The 24,353-nt window shown below is 41.9% G+C and overlaps 1 protein-coding gene across 6 annotated transcripts in view; it reads left to right on the top strand.

Annotated features, from left to right (window-relative positions):
• Positions 1–24,353, top strand: part of prkg1b (protein kinase cGMP-dependent 1b) — an 847,749-nt gene that overhangs the window by 746,570 nt on the left and 76,826 nt on the right. For all 6 annotated transcript variants that reach the window (XM_068052493.1, XM_068052492.1, XM_068052491.1 and 3 more), the window contains one exon: positions 3,514–3,610. In XM_068052493.1, the coding sequence (XP_067908594.1) occupies positions 3,514–3,610 (97 nt within the window). The remainder of the gene's footprint in view (positions 1–3,513; positions 3,611–24,353) is intronic.

Below are 24,353 nucleotides of genomic sequence, written 5' to 3'. Positions count from 1 at the left end.
CCGTCCACCACTGCTTCTTTGGGCAGCGCAGCAGGGAGCGATCGGCCAAAGGGGGAAGCAACGAGGCCTGCAGCAAGCGGCCGAGGGGGAGGAGGGCGGGAAGCAAGTGGTTGAGGGGGGGAAGTGGCAAGGTGGAGAGCAAGAGGCTGAGGGAAGGCAGCGGGGAGCGAGCTGCCCCATTCCAGCACGCAATGATGTTTTAGAGCGCATGCGCAAATTAGTCCTGGAAAGCCGGTATGATGTAGGCTGCGCATGCGCAGCAGCATACTGGCAGGAAGAACCCGTGCTGCACATGTGCGCAGCTGCGAACGCACTGTTGATGTTGACACTTGGTTGTGTTGTCAGGAGTCACTTTGTTTTGGATAATGTCACCGAGGGGCAGCATGTAGATGAGAAATAGGTTAGGGCCAAGGATAGATCCTTGGGAAATTCCAGGGGTAATGTTGTGGGAGTGGGAAGAGAAGCCTTTGCAGAGGCGGCTCTGACGACAACTGGATAGATAAGAATGGAATCAGGTGAGTGCCGTCCCATCCAGCTGGGCAATGGAGGAGAGGGTTTATAGGAGGATGATGTAATCAACCATGTCAAAGGCTGCAGACAGGTCAAGAAGGAGGTGGAATAGTTTCTCATGGTCACAGTCACATAGAAAGTGGCTTGATAAGAGCTGTTTCGGTACTGTGGCAGAGACAGAACTTTGATTTGAGGGATTCAAACATGAAGTTTTAGAAAAGATAGGCATGGATGTGGGCGGCAATAACACATTCAAACACTTGGGAGAGGAAAGGGAGGTTGGAAATGGGACAGTAGCTTGCAAGGGTTGTGGGGGGGGGGGGGGTCAAGAGGTTTTTTTTAAGGATGATGGCAGATTTCAAGGGGAGGGGAGCAGTACCTGCGTAGAGGGAACCATTAACAATATCAGCTAACATGGGGAATTGGGAGGGCAGCACTTTGGTGGCAAAAGGGTCGAGAGAGCAGGAGTTGGGTCTCATGGGCAAGATGAGCTTGGTAAGGAATGGAGGGAGAGCACTGCAGCCTCACAGTTCCAGGGACCCGGGTTTGATTCTGGGTACTGCCTGTGCGGAGTTTGCAAGTTCTCCCTGTGACCGCGTGGGTTTTCGCCGGGTGCTCCGGTTTCCTCCCACAGCCAAAGACTTGCAGGTGATAGGTAAATTGGCCATTGTAAATTGCCCCTAGTGTCGGTAGGTGGTAGGGAATATGGGATTACTGTAGCGTTAGTATAAATGGATGGTTCTTGGTCGGCACAGACTCGGTGGGCCGAAGGGCCTGTTTCAGTGCTGTATCTCTAAATAAATAAAAAAGATTCAAGGCTAGGGGTAGAGCAAGGGGTAGCTTTTGGGGAGGTTTGGCCCAGTGGGCTGGGGAAGGGAGGGAAGAGCCAGAGGCATCTTAATCTAAGCAACAAAGAAGTTGATGAGCTCCTTGCACTTGTCTCCTCTGCCCTCATGTCTAACAACAGGGGAGAGGGGTTTAAGAAGATGGTTTGTAGTAGAGAAGTTGGGGTTTATCTTTTGCCTCCAGGATTGTCCTGGATTAGTGTGCAGCTTTGGAAGAGGAGAACAGGAGCAGAAACAAGGAACTTGTATTTATATAGTGCCTTTCACAACCTCAGGACATCCCAAAGCACTTTTAGAGCCAATGAAGTACTTTTTGAAGTGTAGTCTCTTTTGTACTATAGGAAATGCAGAAGCCAATTTGTGCATAGCACACTTCCACAAATAGCAATGAAATAAATGGCCAGATTTTAGTGATGTTGGCCAGGACTCTAGGGAGAACGCCTTGTTTTTCTTTCAATGGCGTCATGGGATCTCTTACATCCACCTGAGAGGACAGATTAGAGCTTTAATGTCTCTGGTATTCTCTTCGCTGAACTGTCAGCTAATATTGTATGGAACCTGCATGGCCTACACTTCATCCAGTACTGTCCTAAAAATGACAATCAGAGTCCTGTGAATGTTCCAGAACCCAATTTGTGCATTAAAAGGGTTTACCACCTGACTAAGGCTGTCCAGCGTCAGAACCCAAGGGGATAAAGGTCTGCAAAGGAAACCCGACCCGAGCCCGAATGCTGGACCCGGAAGTCCGACCTGACCCGACCCGAACCCGACACGTCGTCAGGACCCGTTGGGGTCAGGTCGGGTAGCAGGCCTTTACATCAGTACATGGGTAAAAGCCGGCTACCCGACCCGACCCAGACGGGACCCAACGACATGTGTCGGGTTCAGGTCGGGTCGGACTTCCGGGTCCGGCATTAGGGCTCGGGTCAGACTTCCTTTGCAGACCTTTACGAGGGAAAATAGGGAGAAGCACATTGTCAGCGGAATGGAGGTAAACAGGTCATTCAGGGTGCTACTGTCCCACCTCCGATGCAGAAGACCTCAAAATATACCCCAAAGATTCAAATTGGGTACAAATACAGATGAATCTGTATGTCAACAAGGCTTTAAATGTAATTATTTATCATGAAAGATTAGTGCATTGCTATGACTGCAGAATATGAATAAAATATGCTAATCTATTAACCGTGAAAATAATTTCAAAATTCTATACCCAGATAAGGCTGTGAATAATTCTGTCAATGCTTTTCAGTACCAATCATGGAACTGTGCAATAAAGTAGGTTAAAGGTCAATAATCAGAGCATGTGGTTAACCCTTTTTTTAGCCACCCGATGCCTATCCAGAGTGCATATCATCAAATTTTTCTACTCATACCAGGGCATACCACATGTTGCTATTTTTAGAACTGTATGCTTGCTAGTAAATGGATGTGGGCCTTCTGTGCTTGTCAGACTCTAAATTCAGGTAATTCATTTTTGACGGTGTTTAAAAGCTGGCTTTTATATAGTGACAGTCAGTTCAGAGAAGGCAGCTTCAAAGTGAGGTAAACATAAATCAGCAAGTGTCTAAATACTTGTTTCATCTAATTCTTTGAAGCTATGTACAATCTTATGGGGAAACTCTTTGTGATGTTTGCTGTGAAGTGTTTCCCAATGCAAAACGATGTGATTTCTCTCAAGCGACTTTTATGGACTTGTCACTTCTGACCCCTCCCATATGGATAAGCTCTGCCAGCTGCAGACGAGGAATTGGTTTGGGAGGTACCTCAGATAATGAGGTGTAGAAACCTAAAAACCTTCCTCTCCCTTGCCTTAAATGATTGTTAATTAAAATCTCTCATGAAAAATATTTGCCAAAGCAAAATGAAGGAATGAAAGACATAAAGTGGAATGTGCTTTGTCTGGGATTATCATCAGCCAGGATCCTGTGTTAAATTTTCTGACTTGATGAATGTAGAAAAACTACAGAACGTAAACATTTTTGTTGGATTTCCGGGGCCAGAACATGGTTGATTTACGTAACGAAGTGTAGGCCTCAGTTGAAGGACCAGCTGAGAACAGATCAATCTCAGTGCCCTATCATCCTGTAATAATGCTACAGAATTGCCATTTCATCACAACTAAGAACTTTCCATTTTTTCATGTGACAAAATCTAGATATGAAGCTGAGTCCGCCTTCTTTTCAAACCTGAAACTATGTGATTTTAACATCATTGATACGCTGGGAGTTGGAGGATTTGGACGGGTTGAGCTGGTAGGTGAATTTTTTTTTTTATAAAGAATTGGTTTGTCTAAAGTTACCTTTTATTTCAATTATTAAAAGAATGTATTTGCATTTATATAGTGCCTTTCAGAACTTCAGGATGTCTCAAAGCGCTTTATAGCCAAATAAGTACATTTGAAGTGTAGTTACTGTTATAATATAAACAATTTAAAATAATTTATTTTAAAGTCGTTAACCTTTGGACTGAAAATCCTGTCTTCAGGTTTCAGTCATGATACTGAGGGAGAATTTTCCTCTGTGCTGGAGGTAGTGCCATCACCAAAAATGCATTATCTATTAATACTAATGTGGGTTAGTGCTGGTGCCTCAAAAATTCAATTTTACCCCTTCTCGAAATTACTTGTGTGCTAATAGTTATTAACTGCATTAATACACAGACCTAACATTAATTTCTTTTTTTACTTTTTGAGTTGTTCTTAATGAGATAGCCATGGAAAATGTGCATATATACTAAGGGTTTACTAAGGTGAAGGCCTGGTTCCTTGCTGCAGGGAAAATATAAACCTTTGAGTAAACACAAAATCATGAGTTAGGTATCAAGTCTGTTATTGTGGACATTGGGGAAAAGAAGCAGCTACTGAAGGAGAGGACATCCCAGAAGGGTCAATGGCCTAAAAAATAGCAGATACTTGGACCTCAGCAAGGAACAGCGTGTGCGAAGGTAGTGTTCAACAGAGACATGACCTATGCCATAATCTAGAATTAGATCTGCAGCCAATGAGTAAGGTGCACAATAAATCAGTCTATTGGATCATTCCAGGCAATGGCAGGAGACATCACAAAGGTCAGCCCGGGTGCCATTCACTGATTAGAGAATCACCTTTCTACATGTAGTACCACACTGGTGCGACAGACCCAATTTTCTGAAATGTCCAGCGTTTGTGTACCTGTAGGCAATTCCCTCCCTTTTATTAGCAAAAAGAGTTCCAGTTCCATTAAAGTCCAGATCGTAATCACACGACACAAAAGATTCTGTGAGTTACTGCTTTTCTTCCAGAGTGCTGATCACACATATATCTTGATGCAATTACACATTTCCTAACTGAGGTTGAAAATAACAAGGTTGGATCTTTGGAAAAATGGGTTACCTGCTCCAAATGTGTCTTACAGTATAACTCAAGGTGAGTTGGCAGAATGATGAAGCATGTTGTATGCGTTACAGTGTTAGTACTGAAGGAGGTACATGGGTGTTTGTACCCAACAGCAGTCTTTCCTGCTTGGGTTTTCAAGATTGCACCTTCTTTGCCTGTTCTTGGTGACTTGTCCTGCGTTCCTTCAAACCCTCTTAAGTAGGCATGTCTGAGCAAGGGCCTGCTTCAACAGTTATGGGTAACACAGAGTACAGAGCTGAGTGCTGATGTCCCACAAACTAATGGACTTTATGTAATAAAAGATGATGTCCCATGATGAACACCTGGGCAGTATAATTATACTGTTGCTATATTATGCAGCATTCTGTGACAGAAAACCCTCTTGGAACATATTGAATGTCAATTCATTGTCTCAGTGACAGTATGCAATTGTCATTGAAAAACAATTTGATTTATCTAACACCTTTCAGGTACCTCAGGATGTCCCAAAGTGCTTCATGACCAGTGAGATACATTTGAAGTGTAGTCACTGCTTTAATGTAGGGAAAAGTGGGAGCCAGCCTGTGCACAGGAAGATCCCACACACTGCAAAGAGATACATGATTATATACTTCAGTTTAGTGATGTTGGTTGAGAGGGAAATGCTGGCCAGGACACCAGGAGAACTCCCAAGTTGTTCTTTGGACAGTATAATAGGATCTTTCAAATCAACCTAAGAGGGCCGATGGGCTTTGATTTAAGATAACACCTCTGCTAGTGTACCACTCATTCAGTACTGCATTGTATTGTCAATCTAGATTTAGTGCTCAATTCTCTGGTGTGGAGCTTGACCCCATAACCTTCTTACTCAGAAACAAATGTGAAACCACTGAACCACGGCTGTCACCTAACCAGGACTATTAGAGTTGTTTTTATGATTAGTGGCCTGAGCGCACTTGTGAAGGGAGCATTTACTGAGAATTTGGACTGTCATCCCTTGTATTATTGTGGTGCTCTTGGTCCAATTGGGTGACTTATTCCACAAAGCCTTCCATGAGTGGGTGAGCAACACCATATTCACCATTTGGGTGGTCTCAAGCGTAGGTTGCTAAACGGTGTGTTTATTCTCTTTCTTACCTACAGAAGGCATCTTGTCATTCCCTCACATTATCCACAGAAATATTCTGAGCCTCAAAGAAGTGTCTCCTCAGCTTAAACTTCCCCATGCTACAGTTGCATTAACCAACTGGGTGTCAGTTATACTTGCTGCAAGCCTATTTTGATGGCTAGCAAGTGATTCAGCCACATTATTAGTGGTGATTTCAGGTTGGTCTCTCAGTCATGTGTTAGTTACATTGTAACCAATGTGAACCAATCAATGCAATCACATGTTCCTCTGATTGTGGTAAAAAATGGGAAAGTGTGTAACTCGTGCTCAGTACAGTAAATAAAAATTTAACCTCTGAGATATCTTCTCAGAAAACAGACATACATAAAACAGATGGGAAATCGTGGAGAATGTGCCTGCAATTTCCCAACACAAGCTCCCAGGCTCAGTACTGGGAATGTGCATTCATAAAGGTGGCCCCAATGCACTAAATGAACAGCTCAGTACATTTTTAGTAAGGCACTGAAATATTATTCCAGTCTACCTACCCCCTCTCTTTGGGGTAGATTTTTAACTTAGCACCCAGGCATAAAACTGGCATCACAGATCGTCCGCCCATTATAGAAACCATCTAACTTTCATTTCCATTGCAAAAATGGAATGGTTTCTATAATGAGTGGGGGATCTGCAACCAGTCTTACACTTGGGCAGCAAGTTGAAAATCTACTTCCGTTTCTTTTACCTATGAAATAAATAACTGGAGTATCCTTAGTTAATTTCATTCATTGTATTTTTGCACCTGAATATTCAAAGACCATCTTCAATTTTGTTATTTTATTGTACCTCATGTACATATCTTAAGAAAACATGTTTTTCCATAGCTGCTGCAAGTACCTTTTGGTACCATGTGAACAAGGATTAATTTCTCGAAAATGATACGAGATTGCACATTGATATGAATGAGCACTGGCCACCAAAAAAAAGTTTTTATCTGACACCCTTTAATGATGAAAGTGTCTTAGTAGAAACAGAGATACATTTAGGATAGCAGTCTAAGCTGGTCCCCAGAAATGCATTAATTGATGTTTTTTTCCAGTTTACCTCCAGCTTGTTAATCTGATCTTTATTTAAACTAGTTGACCTCCTATTGTGCTCCTCAAGGATGTTCTGGGACGGTCTGGGCAGTGGAGCAGTTGGGTTGGGGAATGGAGCACAGGAAGGGTAGGGAGGGGCAGAGCAGTCAAGTGAAGTGGGAACTGGATTGACGATGGGCACTAGGCCTGAACTGAAGCAAGTGTCAGGAAAACCACACCTGCCAAAATGAGACATATTAATTTCGTCATATGGAACATTAATTTTAAACTGTTACTGGACTGAAAAATAGCTTGGTTCAAAAGACCACTGAAACATGACTGCTTGCTTTGCATTCTAAAAGACAGTTGAAAAAAAAAGACAATGGGAACTGCTCACTGATTCAGTTAACAGAGATTGGTCTGGGCAACAGTGATCCACATCTTGTCTGTGTAAGAGACAGCACTACACCCCTCCCCCCTCCCCACCCCACCGAGAGCTTTGAAATCCACAAACTGCAGGAGCAGTTATTCCAAATAAGGGGTTAGCCACATGAATAATCTGCTAGCCAACTTGGAGTTTTGAATTGTGCTCACAGAACAGTTTTGAACAGAGACTGCAATTTGATGACAACAGAGAAAGAAGGTCTCTCCCTCTCTCTCACTCACGAAATTCCAGGGGGATCCACTGAAGCCACTCAAACCTCAAGAGAGACTCCTGCAGCTAAACAAGTTTGAAAGTGTACACTGGGCCCCAACGAGAACTGCAAGACAACTGCAATCCAAGACTTTATATCAAATCCAAAAGCTAGTAACTGAATTCCAGCTATTACTTTAAACCTTTCTCCTTCTTTCTCCTCCTCTGTACCGATCTGCATGTGTGTTTATCGCGTAGGCATACTAGTGTGGTTGCATCGCGTATTCTTAGTAGTTTTACCTGAGTTAGAGTTTTAATGTTAATAAACTTATACCTTTCTTGTTTAAATCTAAGAAAACCTGTCTGCTTGATTTCTTTGCCATTACAATTAGAGAGCGGTGAACAAGGATTCACTGAGGGGAACCTTAAAACATGGTGTTTTAAAAGTTAAACCCTGTTACGGCCAAACCAGGCAAAGGCTGAGAGGGAACATCGAGACCCCTTTCTCACCTGGTCATACCACAAGGATGGAAATTGGACAGTTGTAATGTCCAAGGTCAGGGGTAGGTGGAGATGTTTCCATGGACAAGGAAAGTATTTGAAGTGTTTCTGATGCTGAGGCCAGGAGCAGACTCTTGGGGTTGAGACTGGGAAAGAGAGTGGCAGACTCCATAAAACACATTACATATTTGCAACTACTTGTGTCACATGTTTGCTGCCTTAAAGCAATCATCCATCCTAATAATGGCTTGAACCCAATGTCAGTCTGAACTGTCACCCAAACAAAGCAAAGCGAGACTCCCTGGAGGGAGAGAATCTTGCTCCACTACACAGTCACTTTGGACCTTCATATTTGATATACATGCAAAGTCTAGCATTGATACAAAGTGGTTTCAGTTTCCTACTTGTGGAATGTGAAAGTATCATTAGTCATATTTGACCCCCATTAGCATTGTTCAGTTAACAATGATTTATTGCCATTTCATTATTCTACCTGAGTCTGTCAGGATTTTTAAACTTATGGACACCTTGCTAATATGTATATTTTTCATACCCAGGGCATGTGCTAGATGTAAAGCTTTTAGTTATGAATATTAATGGTTTTAAAAAATCATTGAGTGCAGTACTAATCACTTAAGAACATGACGTATTGGGCATTTGAGAAATATCAGTAACTTGTTTAATGGAGTTTGCTGTAGAGGATTCTTGTGTTATACCATACTTAGCCCACATGTGAGTACTTAAGGGACTGATTGTACAAATTCATGCTGCCAGTGGGAAATATCAGGAAACGTAGCATGCACAGCAGACAATTTTCTGGCCACTTATAGCTCATGAGTCAGGAGTGAGTTAGTGAGCATTTGGGTTAAGGATTTGAGATCAAAAGTGTAGAACAGAAAGCAAAGTTCTTCATCTTCCCCACAGAAGATGATGACAATAATAATAACTTATATAGCCCCTTTAATGTAGTAAATTTCCCAGGGCACTTCAGATAAGAGAACAAAGTGTGGAGAGGGAAACCGACATAAGCAGTAGTAGGCATAACATTAGGGTGGTGACCAAAGGCTTGGTGAAAGAAGTTGATTTTGAGGTTGTTGAGCGATGTAGCATAGCGGAAGGGTGTAGTGTTAAGTGTTTCAGAGTGTCGGCCGAGACAGCTAATGATCCTGCCATTGGAGGTTATACAGTGAGAAGGGAAATGCACAGTAGGCCAGAGTGAGAAGAGCAGGGAGCATGAACTGGAGAATGGAGAAAATAATGGGACCTAAGATAGAGATATCTCCAGGACTTAATGGTCTCGTATAAAAAGAAATAGGTAAAGTGTATTTGCTTTAGTCATTATTTTCCAAAGCTCCGTTCATTTAGGAATTGTGCCTCTGGATTGGGAAATTGCAAATGTAATTCCATTATTTAAAAAGCAGGGAGGCAGACAGAAAGCAGTTAACTACAGATGTCAGTTTAACATCAGTTACTGGAATTTATCATCAAAGGCAGACTGGCTGAGCACTTGGACAAGTATCAGCTGATCTAAGAGAATGAACACTTATTTGTGAAGCATAGGCCATGCCTGATCAATCTAGTTGAATGTTTTGCGAAGCTTACCAGCATGGTAAATAGGGAAGTGCCTATGAATGCTGTTTATATGGGCTTTCAAAAGGCATTTGATAATGTTCCATGCAAGAAATTACTAACAAAATAAATTAGCAAATGGAATTGAAGGTAGCCTTCTGATATAGGTTGGTAATTGTTTGTAGCATGAGTGACCGAGAATAGGGCTAAAAGGTTCATTCTCTGATTGGCAAAATATGACAAGTGGTGTTCCCCAGGGATCTGTATTGCAGCCTCAACTTTTCAGCGTACATGCTAATGACATGAATGAACAAATAGAGAGTTGTATATCTAGATTTTTAGTTGACATTAAATTAGGAACAATAGTAGAGTGGTTTGGATTGGAGGAAAAAGTTACAAAGGATGTTGGCAAAACCTCGTCAGGTAGAGCTCAATGTGGGAAAGTGTGACATCATCCATATTGAATCTGGGAGAGACAAATCAGATTTTCTAAATGGTGAGTGACCAGGAATTGTGGAGAAGCATAGAGATTCAGGTGTCCATGTACACAAATCACTAGAAATTACCGCATAGTTATAAAAAGCAATTAAAAAGGTTAATGACACGCTGGCCTTTATCTCATGGGGACTGGAATTCGAAAGTGAGGAAAAAATGCTTGATTTGTACAGATCCTTGGTCAGACTACATTTGGAGTACTACCTTTAGTTCTAGATACTGCACCTTAGGAAGGATACCTTTCAGGACTGAGATGAGGAGAAATTTCTTCACCCAAAGAGTGCCTGTGGAATTCACTACCACAGAAAGCAGTTTAGGCCAAAACATTGTATGTGTTCAAGAAGGAGTTAGATATAGCTCTTGGGTCTAAAGGGATCAAAGGGTATGTGGCGAAAGCGGGAACAGGTTACTGAGTTGGATGATCAGCCATGATCATAATGAATAGTGAGGGGTGATCTATTTGAGGGATCTAAAATTATTGATGGTTTCAATAGGCTAGATACAGAGAAACTATTTCCTCTGGTGGGGAGATCAAGAACAAAAGGGCATAGTCTTAAAATTAAGATTTAGCATTTTAGTAAGCAGTTTTTAATACAATGGGTAGTAGTGATCTGGAACTCACTCCTCAAAATGCTTTGAATGCTGGGTCAGTTGAAATTTTCAAGACTGAGATTGTTAGATTTTTATTAGGTTAGCATATCAAGGGATATGGAACAAAGATGGTGAATAAGATACAGATCTGCCAAGATTTAGTTGAATTACTGATGGAGCAGGCTTGATAGGCTGAGTGGCCTGCTCCTTTCTCTATGTGACTGAAGGAGATTGCAGAGGTAGAGCTGGTAAGGCTGTGAAGGAATTTATGTCAGAGAGTAAGGATTTGAAGTCAATGCACTGGAGCCAATAGAAATTGCAGAGAGCAGGGTTGCTAGGCGAGTGGGAATTAATACAGGATACAATGAAGGCAATGTGAATAATGGAGAAATTCAGCCTGGAGGTGAAAAAGGCATGGATGAGTGCTTCAGCAGCAGTGGGCTGCATTCTCATGGACATAGGGTGGCCTGCAGAAATTATGAGATCAGCAAATGTAAATAATTTAAATATTCTCCATGTATGGTTCTCAGAAGTGCAGAGATTGCTAGAGGTCTAGGACTGTGGGGAATGAGGGCAGCAGCTTTTAAAAGGCTGCTGCCCTTATAGGGTTGATATTATGTTTTCCTGCAAGCTAATTGTCCCTGGCAGACTATTTTGATAAAGATAGCTGGAGGAAGTGATAAAACTCCCACTTTCAATGATGAACATCTGGGCATAGAAAAGGAACAATATAGAACAATGGCAATTTTTGGGCCAGTGTGTAGCAAGCATGGTAGCAGGTGGTCAGCTAACCTATTGGAATGTTGCATGTCCACAGGCATGGGAACAAACGAGAAACAAGCTCTCAGGACATAGACAAATGCCATGGTAAAATGAACTGAGAAGTAACAGCTGAAAGGAAAAGAATACCTTAAGCATTAACCCTACATGATGATGCCATATTAGCAACAAACACGTCACCCACCCTCTAACTACCACATGTACATTTGCAGCTTCAATATGATATCTGTGAAATGGATAAGCTTCCTTTTCCTCATATAAATGTTAGATTTATATGCAGTGGTCTGTACTGAGAGCTGCTGAGTCTGGTGAGAAGGAGTTAAGGGTTAATTTCTATCTAAAGTCTAGTTTATTCTTCAAATTAGCAGTTAACTAAAACTTACTCCTTAAGTTAAGAGAAGTTAAGTTTTATTCCAGTCTTAAAACAGGGATATACAAAGTCTGTAAGAACAGCTGCAGCTAGTTACTTAGGTAGCTGGATTAAAGTGGATTTCAGAAGCTTGAATCAGTTGTTTTTCAAAAAGTATAAAAGCAAGTCATGGACGCACCATGCGTCTTAGACGAACACATCTGCAGGAAGTGTCACCGGCTGCAGAAGCTTGAGCTCCGGGTTTCGGAACTCGTGTGGCAGCTGGAGCCACTGTTGTTCATTCATGAGGCAGAGGACTACATGGATAGCATGTTTAGGGAGGTAGTCACACCGTAGGTTAGGTGCATGCAGACAGAGAGGGAATGAGTAACCATCAGGCAGTCTAAGAAAACAAGGCATAAATCCCCTGAGTCTACCTTGCTTGCTAATCGGTTTTCCATTTTGGATACTGGTGAGGACGATGGTTCCTCAGGCGAGTACAGCCAGAACAAAGTTCGTGGCACTACGGCTGGCTCAGCTGCACAGGAGGGGAGGAAGAAGAGTGGAAGAGCAATACTGATAGGGGATGCAATAGTCAGGGGATCAGACAGGTTTTTTTGTGCCAGTAAACGTGACTCCAGGATGGTGTGTTGCCTCCCCGGTGCCAGTGTCAAGGATGTCACTGAGTGACCGTAGGACATCCATCTGGGGGAGGGTGAATAGCCAGAGGTCATGTTCCGCATTCGTACCAATTACATAGGTAGGAAGAGGGGTGAGGTCCTGAGAGCAGATTTTAGGGAGTTAGGAAGGAAATCAAAAAGCAGGAGCTCAAGAGCAGTAATCTCAGGATTACTCCCAGTGCCACGTGCTAGTGAGCATAGGAATAGGACGATTGATTGATTGAACACATGGCTGGAGAATTGGTCTAGGAGGAAGGGCATCAGATTTCTGAGGCATTGGGACCGGTTCTGGGGCTGGTGGGATCTGAATAAGATCGACGGGCTACACTTTAACATGGATAGAACTAATATACTCACAGGGAGATTTGCTGGTGCTGTTGGGGAGGGTTTAAACTAGCTTGTCAGGGAGATGGAAACCTGAGGGGTAGCTGAAATTGGAAGGAAGTAAAGCTGGTAATAGGAAGTAGAAAAGTAGCAAGCGACATTAGAAGGCAGGTGAAACAAAGGCGAGCATCAGCTAGGCTTGGAATGCAGAATAATGTCAAGAAGACAAGGTCAAGGGCACTCTACCTGAATGTACACAGCATTCTCAACAAGGTAGATGATTTAAAGGCACTAATAGAGGTAAATGGCTATGATCCAATTGCCATTACAGAAAAGTGGCTACAGGGTGACCAAAACTGTCAACTGAATATTCAAGGACATTCGACATTTAGGAAGGACAGGCAAAAAGGAAAAGGAAGTGGTGTTGCGTTGATAATAAGGGATGGGATCAGTACATTAGTAAAGGAGGATCTCAGATCAGAAAAACAAAATGTGGAATCTGTTTGGGTGCAGCTAAGAAACAGCAAGAGGCAGCAAACATTGGTAGGAGTTCTTTATAAGCCACCAAACAATAGTGGTAGTGTGGGGCATGGCATTAATCAGGAGATTAGAGAAGCATGTAGTATGGGTAATACAGTAATCATGGATGACTTCAATCTGCATATAGACTGGGTAAACCTAATGAACACTAATGCTGTGAAGGACGAGTTTCTGGAGAGTGTTGGGGATGGTTTTCTAGAGCAGTATGTTGAGGAACCGACTAGAGAACAGGTTATTTTAGATCTAAGATTATGTAATGAGAAAGGGCTAATTAACAATCTTGTTGCAAAAGAACCTTTAGGGATGAGTGTCCATAACAAGATAGAATTTTACCATTGTTTGAAAGTGAGGTAGTTCAACCTGAAGCCAGGGTGTTAAATTTGAAAAAGGGAAATTATGAAAGTATGAGGGGCAAATTGGCTGAGGTGGATTGGGAAAATATATTAAAAGGTATAACAGTACATAGGCAATGGATACTCTTTAAAGAATTATCACATAGTTTACAGCAACTATACTTTCCTTCTACACAAAAAAAACAAAAAGAAAAGGCAGTGAACCGTGGCTAACAAACGATGTTAAGGATTGTATAAGCTTAAAAGAAAAGGTCTATAAAATTGCCAGAAATAATAGTAAACCTGAGTATAGGGAGAATTTTAAAATACAGCAAAGGAGGACCAAGAAAGGGAGAATAGAATATCAATGTGAACTAGAAAAAAAACATAAAAACGGATTCTAAAAGCTTCTATTGGTACATAAAAAGGAAACGTTTTGCTAAGACAAATGTGGGGTCCATTACATTCAGGAGAATTTATAATGGGGAATAGAGAAATGGCAGAGAAGCTAAATGATTACTTTGTGTCTGTCTTTACTGAGGAAGGTACAAGAAATCTCCCAGAATTAGAGATCCAAGGGACTAGGGAGATTGAGGAATTGAAGGAAATTAGTATTAGTAAGAAGGTTGTATTGGAGAGCCTAATGGGGCTGAAGGTTGAGAAGTCCCCAGGACCTGATATTCTACATCCCAGAGTGTTGAAAGAGGTAGCTATGGAGATAACGGATGCATGGTGATCATCTTCCAAAATTCTATAGATTCTGGAACAGTTCCTGCAAATTGGAAGTTAGCAAATGACACCCCACTATTTAAGAAGGGAGGGAGAGAGAAAACAAGGAACTACAGACATGTTAGCCTTCCATCAGTGTGGGGAAAATGCTAGAATCTATTCTAAAGGATGTGATAGATGGACACTTTGATAATAATGATCTGTTTTGGCATAGTCAACATGGATTTATGAATGGGAAATCATGTTTGACGAACCTGTTGGAGTTTTTTGAAGATGTTGCTAACAGAATTGATAAAGGTGAGTCGGTGGACATAGTATACTTGGATTTCCAGAAGGCTTTTGTAAAGTTCCCCACATGAGGTTGGTAAGCAAAATTAAAGCACATGTGATAGGAGGTAATATACTGGCATGGATTAAAGATTGGTTAACAGGCAGAAAACAGAGAGGAGGAGTAAATGGATCATTCTCACATTGGCAAGCTGTGACTAGTGGGGTACCGCAACGATCAGTATTGCGCCCCAGCTGTTCAAAATCCCAGCTGTTCACAATATATATCAATGATTTGGATGTGGGGACCAATTGTAATATTTCCAAGGTCGCAGGTGACACAAAACTAGGTGGGAATGTGTGTTGTGAGGAAGACACAAAGCGACTTCAAGGGGATTTGGACAGACTTAGTGAATGGGCAAGAACATGGCAGATGGAATATAATGTAGAAAAATGTGAGGTTATACATTTTGGTAAGAGGAATAGATGTGCAGAGTATTTCTTAAATGTTAAGAGATTAGAAAGTGTAGATGTACAAAGGGACATGGGTGTCCTCGTCAATAAGTCACTGAAAGCTATCATGCAGGTACAGCAAGCAATTAAGAAGGCTAATGGTATGTTAGCCTTTATTGCAAGAGCATTTGAGTACAAGAGTAGTGAAGTCTTGCTTCAATTGTACAGAACCTTGGTTAGACCACACCTGGAGTACTGTGTCTCCTTACCTTAGGAAGGATATTATTGCCGTAGAGGAAGTGCAACGAAGGTTCACCAGACTTGTTCCCGGGATGGCGGGACTGTCCTATGAAGAGAGATTGGGGAAAGTGGGCCTGTATTCTCTAGAGTTTCGAAGAATGAGATGTGATCTCATTGAAACCTACAAAATACTTAAAGGGATAGACAGGGTAGATGCAGGTAAGATGTTTCCCCTGGTTGGGGAGTCTAGAACCAGGGGACACAATTTCAAAATAAGGGGGAAGCCACCTAGGACCGAGATGAGGAGAAATTTCTTTACTCAGAGAGATATGAATCTTTGGAATTCTCTACCCTAGAGAGCTGTGGAAGCTCAGTCATTGAGTATGTTTAAAGCAGAGACTGACAGATTTCTAAATACAAATGACATAAAGGGATATGAGGATAGTGTAGGGAAAAAGGCATTGAAGTGGATGATCAGCCATGATTATATTGATTGGCAGAGCAGGCTCGATGGGCTGAATGGCCTACTCCTGCTCCTTTGTTCCTCTGTAGATGCTTTGTTATCCAAGTCCCTGTGTCTCATCAAGCTATTGGGTTGCTCTGTAGTCATCCTTTGGAGCAGGAGGAATGTGGACTGGTCATTAGAATGCACCTCAAACTTTAGTATAATGCTCAAAATGCTTGATTTTTAAAGGTTGTCTGAAACCATCAAGAAAAAATTCTGCACTGGTGATGGACTTGCCAATCTGTGCCACCTACCCCACAATGAGGGGCTCACCCTGCATATAATTGGGGAGGAGGGCACAGAGGGAGAGTTTGATAGCAGCTGCCAGGGTATAGTATATTCACCTGCATTATTTTGTTCCTCTGGTCTGACTGCATCTGCACAATGATTGAATGAAGGCCTTTCCTATTTGTAACCAACATGGGACTGTTGCCAGGGACATTTTTTTTCCAAAAATATACTTTATTCATAAAAATCTGTAAAAACAATACATTACAAAACAGTACAAAACAGCACCATGTTGACACTTCAGAAAGTGCAAAGGAAATCAGTTTTCTTCAATACAGGAGTGAGTTGCCTCACAACCCTTCTGTTCCATTTTACATGCCATGTACATTTTACATCAAACCCATATTTGGTGTATGTAGCCCCTCAGTTCACTGTAGCGGGAGGACCTTATGTACTGATCATTCCCAATTTGCTAGGGACCTTAGTGGGTACATGTGTGTCACTAATAAGGTGTTAGGGAAACTGACCACCTAGTCAAAGGGTAGAATTATCTCATTCTGTCACCTCCTTTTCATGGAGAAAGTGACCAAGTTGCTGTCTCTGAGAGAACAAGGCTTCTGTGACTTCTTCAAAGTATCAGTATACTAAAGTCTGCGGCAAATGTAACTCATGGTGGCTTGAAAGGATTCAGTCATGTAAACATTCTATGCTGTGTTGATTTTCACAGCGGGGCTGTCATGTGTACACATCAAGGATCCAGGTAGTGTAATTCTGCCACATCTTCCCTCATAAAGCAGAGACAGTGAAGGTAGGACTCCTCACTCATGGCCAGATAGCTGTACCAGGGTCTGTAAACATAGGCTCTGGCCCAAATTCAAATGGACATTGGGTGCCTGAGGTGCAAGCACACCTGGCCTTTCTTCCCTCTACCTGATCTTAGCTTCCTCTTCCAAATCCATGACGGGCATTGGGAATGCCAATGAAATGTTCATGCTGAGCAGTGTGCTGTGGGTGGAGGTTGGCAGCAGGTGCCAATAGCAATTTTGTGACAGGAGGTCTATGCAAAAGAAGCCCTAGATTGCAAAAGGCTAACAGAAAAAACAAACTATTGAACAAAGAATAACACAGAACCAGTTATATGGCAATTCAAGCAAAACAACTAAGAACAAGTTGCTAAAAATGTCAGCCCAATGAGCAGCATGGAAGCTGCTGATCTAAAGAGGGAAGCATTACAAACAAAGTTCAGAGACGTGAAGAGGTGGGGAATTCATAGCGCAATCTATTTTCAATAATTTTTATAAATTTTGGCTGTTATTGTAAGGTCCTCACATACTGTCAGCACAGCTTTAAATATTGCAACATTCTTTTGTAGTTTATTTACCTGATTCCACACTGCAGGCTTGATTTTATGCTCCGTTAGGCGGGGTTTTTTGGGCGAGGGGTGGGGGGTTGGCGAGACAATCGGTGCAAAGTCGTCTGTCACGGACCCCAACACCATAATGCTGGTTTCCGATTTTCTCTGAGGCGGCGAAGTTCCGCAGCAGCACCTCCATCATGACACGATGGGATTGTACTTTAAATCTGTTACATCCTGCTTTGCATGAATTTGTACCTAATTCACCGCGATCCTACCAGGTATTTGCAATCTTATGCAGGACATGTGGCACTCATGTGCCTTCACTTTCCCATCTTTGAAAAGCTGGCACCACTGAGGCAAGTGTCGTAGGTGCCTGCAAAGTTTAGCTAAGTTATCTGTTGCTATCTTGCGGAATTTCTTTTCACTTCGGATTTTGCCGCTGAGCTCAATTTGCAGATGTGAGGGAAGGAGGGACCTCTGCACGTGGATACTGTTGGTGGGGGGCGGAGGGTGGAACTCTACAATCCAACATCAGGAGACGCCATCAACGGCGTTGCCAGTGCTGCCCCTGCCACGTGATTGGGGGGGCGGCCACCGTCATTATGCTAAAGTACAATCCCATCGCGTCACGACAGCGCCACATTATTACAGCAGCGCGACCGCTAACCTCACAGGCATGACCCCCCCTATTTTGCGTGCCCTCCGCCATTCTCGGTGACAGGGTAATAAAATCCAGCCCTGCATGCTTAAGCCCAGCATTGGGTAACTGGCCCTGGTATTTGAGTGAGGATGAGAGAAAGATGATATATGAGTTAGAAAGTCAAACAGGAAATGAGGTTTGAAGCAGAGCTTTGGGTCGAACAGGAAATCGATTTAATCTTGTACGTTTCATCTTGAGAAAGGGAGTAATGAAATGAGATGTTGATTTTACAGTGGAATACAAAAAGGATGTCTTCAATCCTGCTAATATTAGGGTGGAGAGAAGTTCTGCTTTATTCATAACTGGATATCAGGCAAACTGTGGCAGTTATGAAGTTGAAGAAGGTGGTGGAGAAAGATAATCAGGTATTATCAGAGTATATGAGGAATTCTTGCATCTTGCATGTATCTACATGACTGAGACGAATGTTGATAACATTCTGTAAATTGTTTTCTGAGCATTTGCTTCACTCCGCTGTTAGACTAACTGGTGCATGTTTACACATAGTGTGCCAGACTAATATCCCTCATTGTTCAGTCATCAGATGCATTCTGGAACTCCCAGGAGTGTAACCAAAGTGGCACCCATTTCGTTGTTAATTTTCCAGAAGATTCTACCGTAATTCCAACTAGTCCAGGTGCCATGGGTATATTTATGGGTAGATTGGAGCCCACATCATGAATCCGGGTGGATAGAGGTTGGTGTGCCCGATGTCATTTTCTATCCAGTTAATTCCTTTAGGCTGATGTACCCCACCCAAACCCCTGATATGGACTGCTAGCACACAAAGACCTTGGCCGGCAGTGCAAACTTGTAAAATCTAACCTTTAACTCCTTGATGTTTTCATTGAGCGTACTCAGCTGGACTTTGCTGCAAGCCTTAAGTAGAGATTCCAAACCTGTATTTGAATCAATGCATTAATTTACACATTTTATTCAATGTATGATATAATTGATGCTTGAAAGAAAACAGTTAAAAATGTAAATACCAGGGGAGAGGAACAAACGGGATTTCATGGGCTGTTACGCTCCCTGCAAATACCCTGTTCTTTCATGGTCACTAATAGCAGCTGAAGAATTTGCAGGACTGGGAGTCATCACTTCAATCCATCCAGCCAGCATCTGTGTTTAAAAACAGTATACCCAGTTTGCTACCTATTATGTCTATTCAGTTACCTTCTACAATTGCTCATACTGTCAACCTTGGTGATTTCCATGGGCAGTCCATTCAAAACAGTTACCATCCTCAGTGTGAAATTGTTACATTCGATGAGACCATTCACCTACCCTCTTCTGATCTCATGATGATACTAATAGTTTTTGACAGCAATTATTGTAACTTCTACTGAAGAATAAAGGAAATATTTAACCCTATGAGTCTATATTATCTCATGAATTGCTGTTTGTCCAATAATAAATAAGCCAGTAAATGTTGGAACTGTCCAATTATTGCTTGTATTGTAGAGCAATATCTCTTCAGCACAATGTGTTCTTGGTGCCAGGATCCTGACAGGAATGGGGCACGAATGCTTGATCATCTGAGGGAAGGGATTTAAAGATGAAGGTCTCTGACAATCCTTGATCATTATTCTGATTATAGTAAAAAGCTGACATTCATCAGAATGTGTTTTTGATCTTTCCTGTTTTGCCCTTGACAAAACACCCCACTCTAGGCATACATTTCAGCATTAAATAAATGACATTGTCAACTGAATCCTTTATGCATTAACTACAATCTTTGATTTTTAAAAATTGCACTTTCTGATCATAGGCAGTAAAGCATGAATTTTAAAATAGTCACCATGAGATACCATTGAAGTATAAATTATTTAAATAATGTTTGAGATAGCAGGGAGCTGGCATTTAGATCCCAAATGGTTTTCCTAACTCTCTGCTGTTTTAACTCATGTGGGTGACCTAATCCAAAGCCCATCAGTGAAGGATAGAACTGGAGCCAATCTGTTCACAATTTTATTAACTTTTATTTACAGAGATACGCATTACAAAACATGCACCTCCAAATCCGGTTTCAGTCTGTTCCTATTTACAGGACCACAAGTGAATCCCCGGTTAATGCCCACTATCTGCATACAATTAAATACAATTAGTATGCAATTAAGAGATTCCCTTCGCTCTCTTTACGTAAAAATTAGACTTTATATGTATAATCAAAAATTCTATACAAAGCATTACATTGCGAGTCACCCTCTTCTTGGAGCCCGAACAATTTTGTTGTACATGCCTTTCTTTTTGTAAAACTATCAGACAGTTGGTGACTTGCATCCAACCATTTAATGTTACAGATTTCCTTTCTCTACAGCATTTGTTTCAAGCCAGCAAGGTCAATCTGTAACCTTTTCTCACTTACATTTTTCTTTTTGAAGTTCTACACTATCCTCCTCATCGTTCACAATTGTTCCAAGTTTTGTATTATCTACAAATTTTGAAATTGTGCTCTGTACACCAACGTCTAATTCATTAATAATATCAAGAAGAGCAAGGGTCCCAACGCTGACCCCTGGGGAACTCCACCACAAACCTTCCTCCAGCTCGAAGTACATCCATGCTCTTTGTTTCCTGTCACTCAGACAATTTTGTATCCATGTTGCTACAGCCCCTTTTATTCCATGAGCTATAATTTTGCTCACAGGTCTGTTGTGTGGCACTGTATCAAAATGCCTTTCGGAAGTCCATGTACAATACATCAACAGCATTGCCCTCATCAACCCTCTCTGTTACCTCTTCAAAAAACTTCAGCAAGTTAGTTAAACATGATTTGCCCTTAACAAATCCATGCTGGCTTTCCTTAATTAACCTGCATTGTCCATGTGACTGTTAATTTTGTCCTGAATTATTGTTTCTAGAAGTTTCCCCGCCACCAAAGTTAAAGTGACTGGCCTGTAGTTGCTGGGCTTATCTTTATATTTTTTCAACAAGGGTATAATGTTTGCAGTTCTCCAGTCCGCCACACCTGAGTCTAAGGAAGACTGGAAAATTATGGCCAGTGCCTCCGCAATGTCCAGTCTCACTTCCCTCAGTATCCTTGGATGCATCTCATCTGGTCCTTGTGCTTTACCAACTTTCACTTTTTATTTCTGTCGGGACTACAACTGTGAGATCTTCCTCTTGCACTATCAGTGGTTCTTTGTCCAGTACCTGATCATTTTCTGATGCAAGAGTCATTTCCAGACCCACTGCACGTTATTACACTTCACTCTTTCACTCCCTTCTGCCAGTCTGGGGACCTTGCTTTTTGGCCATCATCCTGAACATTCAACCGATATTTAAACTTACCAGTAGCTTTTCCTGCATGTCCCACAATTGTCACATCCCTCCATTCATTAGACCCCTCTGGAATATATGTCATCCGAGTGTACCCAGTCTGGGCAATTGTCCTGTGGATGTGATAGCTCCGTTGTGTACGCCATGATCACTCACATCATCATTATCCAGCCGTTGATCTACCGCATTCTATTCCTCAGGAACCTCATCACAAAAAACATGAGCAATTGAGGTACAAGGTGCCTTGTCTACTTCTATCAGCTGTTCGGAATCTGAGATTTTGTAGTTAATTCCAATTAATCATGAGGAATGAACTTTAGCAGTTTGATTGCCTTGTTTGATAAGTACTGTCTTACAATCATGAACTATTACCTTACCAGCGCCTTTCCATGCTCCATGACACTCTTTTCAAAAGGATACTGAAATGAACTCTGTCTCAGATGGTCTTATACCATGCCTCAGTTTTCTCTGAACTTTCTCCGAGGCCTCAGCCTTGATCAAAGCCCGTCTCCCTGCATTCAAATGTAAAGCATTCAAATGGACAGAAAAATATGAAACTAATTGTAATACCTTCTAGAGCGGGAAGACTATCACACAGTGCAGAAAGTTATTTGTGATTTCACCCATCTACTAATTGATAGAAAATATATCCTCCAACTATTCTTTGCATGAACTGCCCTTGCCAGGTTGGTTGGTCATGTACAGTCTGGTTGATCAGCTGAAATATTATGCAGCATTTCATCAATCACTGCCGGTTCCTTTCACAGAGTCCATTGCTGAAAGGACTTTCAGTTGCAGTATTCGTGACCGTGGTGTTCATATTTTCACACAAGCCTTTGAACTTGTCATTAGCAAATTCCCCTCCATTGTCAGTCAGAAACTTCACTGATGTCCCAGGTTCAGTCTCTATCCATTTCTCTATGATTTTGTCTATAGTAACCCTTTTGTCCTTACTACGCATTATTGTAGAAAGACACATTAGCACAATCCAATAATTTAAATGCTAGTACCGATTCAGGGAACCCAAAATTGAATTTCATCACTCTTATGCAATCTCTTAAAGCTCATTTATATTCTTTCATAGAATGACCATCTATTTTCCAAAACCTATAAACATTCTGACCATACCTCATAGGGATTTAACAGCTCATCTTTCTTGTAGATTTCATCCAGGAACTCTAATAAAAGGTCCAAGCCTTCAACACTGTCCAACTGAGTGGTATCCATCCCACAAAATACTTTACTTCTAATTTTACTTCTTGTCGGAAGTGACAATGCCAAGACCATACCTTGTTTTCTCTTTGGTAGGTTCAGACTCCAAGAACATTGGAGGATAATCATACCCTGACAATTTACACTTGCTTGTTGCCATTTTCCACAAAGATCAGAGAATTTTAGTTTTATATCTGAATTTTTTTCTTCATTTCCAGCCACCTTTAGGCAACCATCCTCTGCTACCATGTTTTAATCCACAAAGCCTGGCGGTGAAGGATAGAACTGGAGCCAATCTTCATGCGCTTTTATTTACAGTGATACACATTACAAACTTGCAAGTTCTAACTCAACAATTCCATTTTCAGTCTGTTCATATTTATAGGAGCACAAGTGAATCTCTAGTTAATGCCCACTACAATTAAACAATTAATATACAAATAACAGAGGGCAGAACATTGAACATAGGTTGGGAGGGGTCAATTTTCCTCCCCCTTTCCTCCACCACGCCCTACCAGTACTAGTCAAACAGAATGCCCCAGCAGTATTCTCCACCTGAACTGAAGCTGAGGGTGGGTTCAGGTCATTGTCCTAGGTTCAAAACACCCCTCACTATGGCTCACCTCTGACCAAGGACTTGAGATTGGAAATTGGCAGGAATGCAACTGGCTTTCAAGTCTTCTGAGTGCTGCCCACAAAGAGCAGTGAGAAGGATTGTGCCTCCTAGGTCTGTCCTGTTGGCCCATCTTTTCTCAGCCTCTGAGACTTTGATGCCTGACTCTCTCCTGTTTGAAGAGGGCTTGGTGCAAGACATAAAATCCATTTCTTCTGGATGCCCTTTTTGTGTCAGGGAGAAAACTGAAGGAAAACCAGTGATGTCCCATCTCATCTTATCAGCATCTCATCAACCTTCTGGGAGTGTAATCCCTCCATGCCCCCTCCCAGAGATTCGCAACAAATCCGTTGGCATTACAAAGAGGGCAGAGACTTGATGTAAACTCCCAATGCCAGGCCCAATAAATACTGGGAGCTTGCCCACATTATTGAAAGGAAGCTGGTTCCACAGAAGCAAGCAGGATCAGTACACTAATGGTGGGAGTGGTGCAAATACCACACTGTCCACTTAATGCCCAATCAGAAGCATTAGTGGAAAATTGATGCCTCATCGTCACTTCCTACCCTTCAGGAAGTCAGTGGCCTTTATTGCCATGTAAATCCACCACATCATCCCCCCTCCACCCAGTCCAATGATGGCCAGCTGGTGAGAGGACATTGCACCCACAAGATTGGCAACAACATATTCATATGAGCACAATATTCCTCCCTGAGGAGTTGCCATAGATCCTCCAAATCTCTGACTGACACAGCGGCTTTAGTGGCTGCAACGACTTTTGAGCCAATTATTGGGAAATTGAGGGACTTAATAGGTGCAGAGTAGCTCATACATAGCCACTGACCTATTTCTTGACACTCAGGTAAGTATCATAAAGGCTAAAACTATCAACAAGCAGAGGACGCAGCCCCTATCAGTGGTTATTTATTACTTTCATTATGAGTGTTGTTGCCATCTAGTACTCTGAAATGGAAAGCTAGTGAAGCTAAAAACAGCAGTTTGTCTAGGTAAATGCTGGCTGGCTTATTGTGTTTGTATGTGTATGTATTAATGTGTTTGTAGTTTTAAATATGAAACATAC

The sequence above is a fragment of the Heterodontus francisci genome, chromosome 20 (genome assembly GCF_036365525.1).
Source record: "Heterodontus francisci isolate sHetFra1 chromosome 20, sHetFra1.hap1, whole genome shotgun sequence".
Classification (NCBI taxonomy): domain Eukaryota; kingdom Metazoa; phylum Chordata; class Chondrichthyes; order Heterodontiformes; family Heterodontidae; genus Heterodontus; species Heterodontus francisci.
This window is presented reverse-complemented; position numbering and strand designations above follow the sequence as displayed.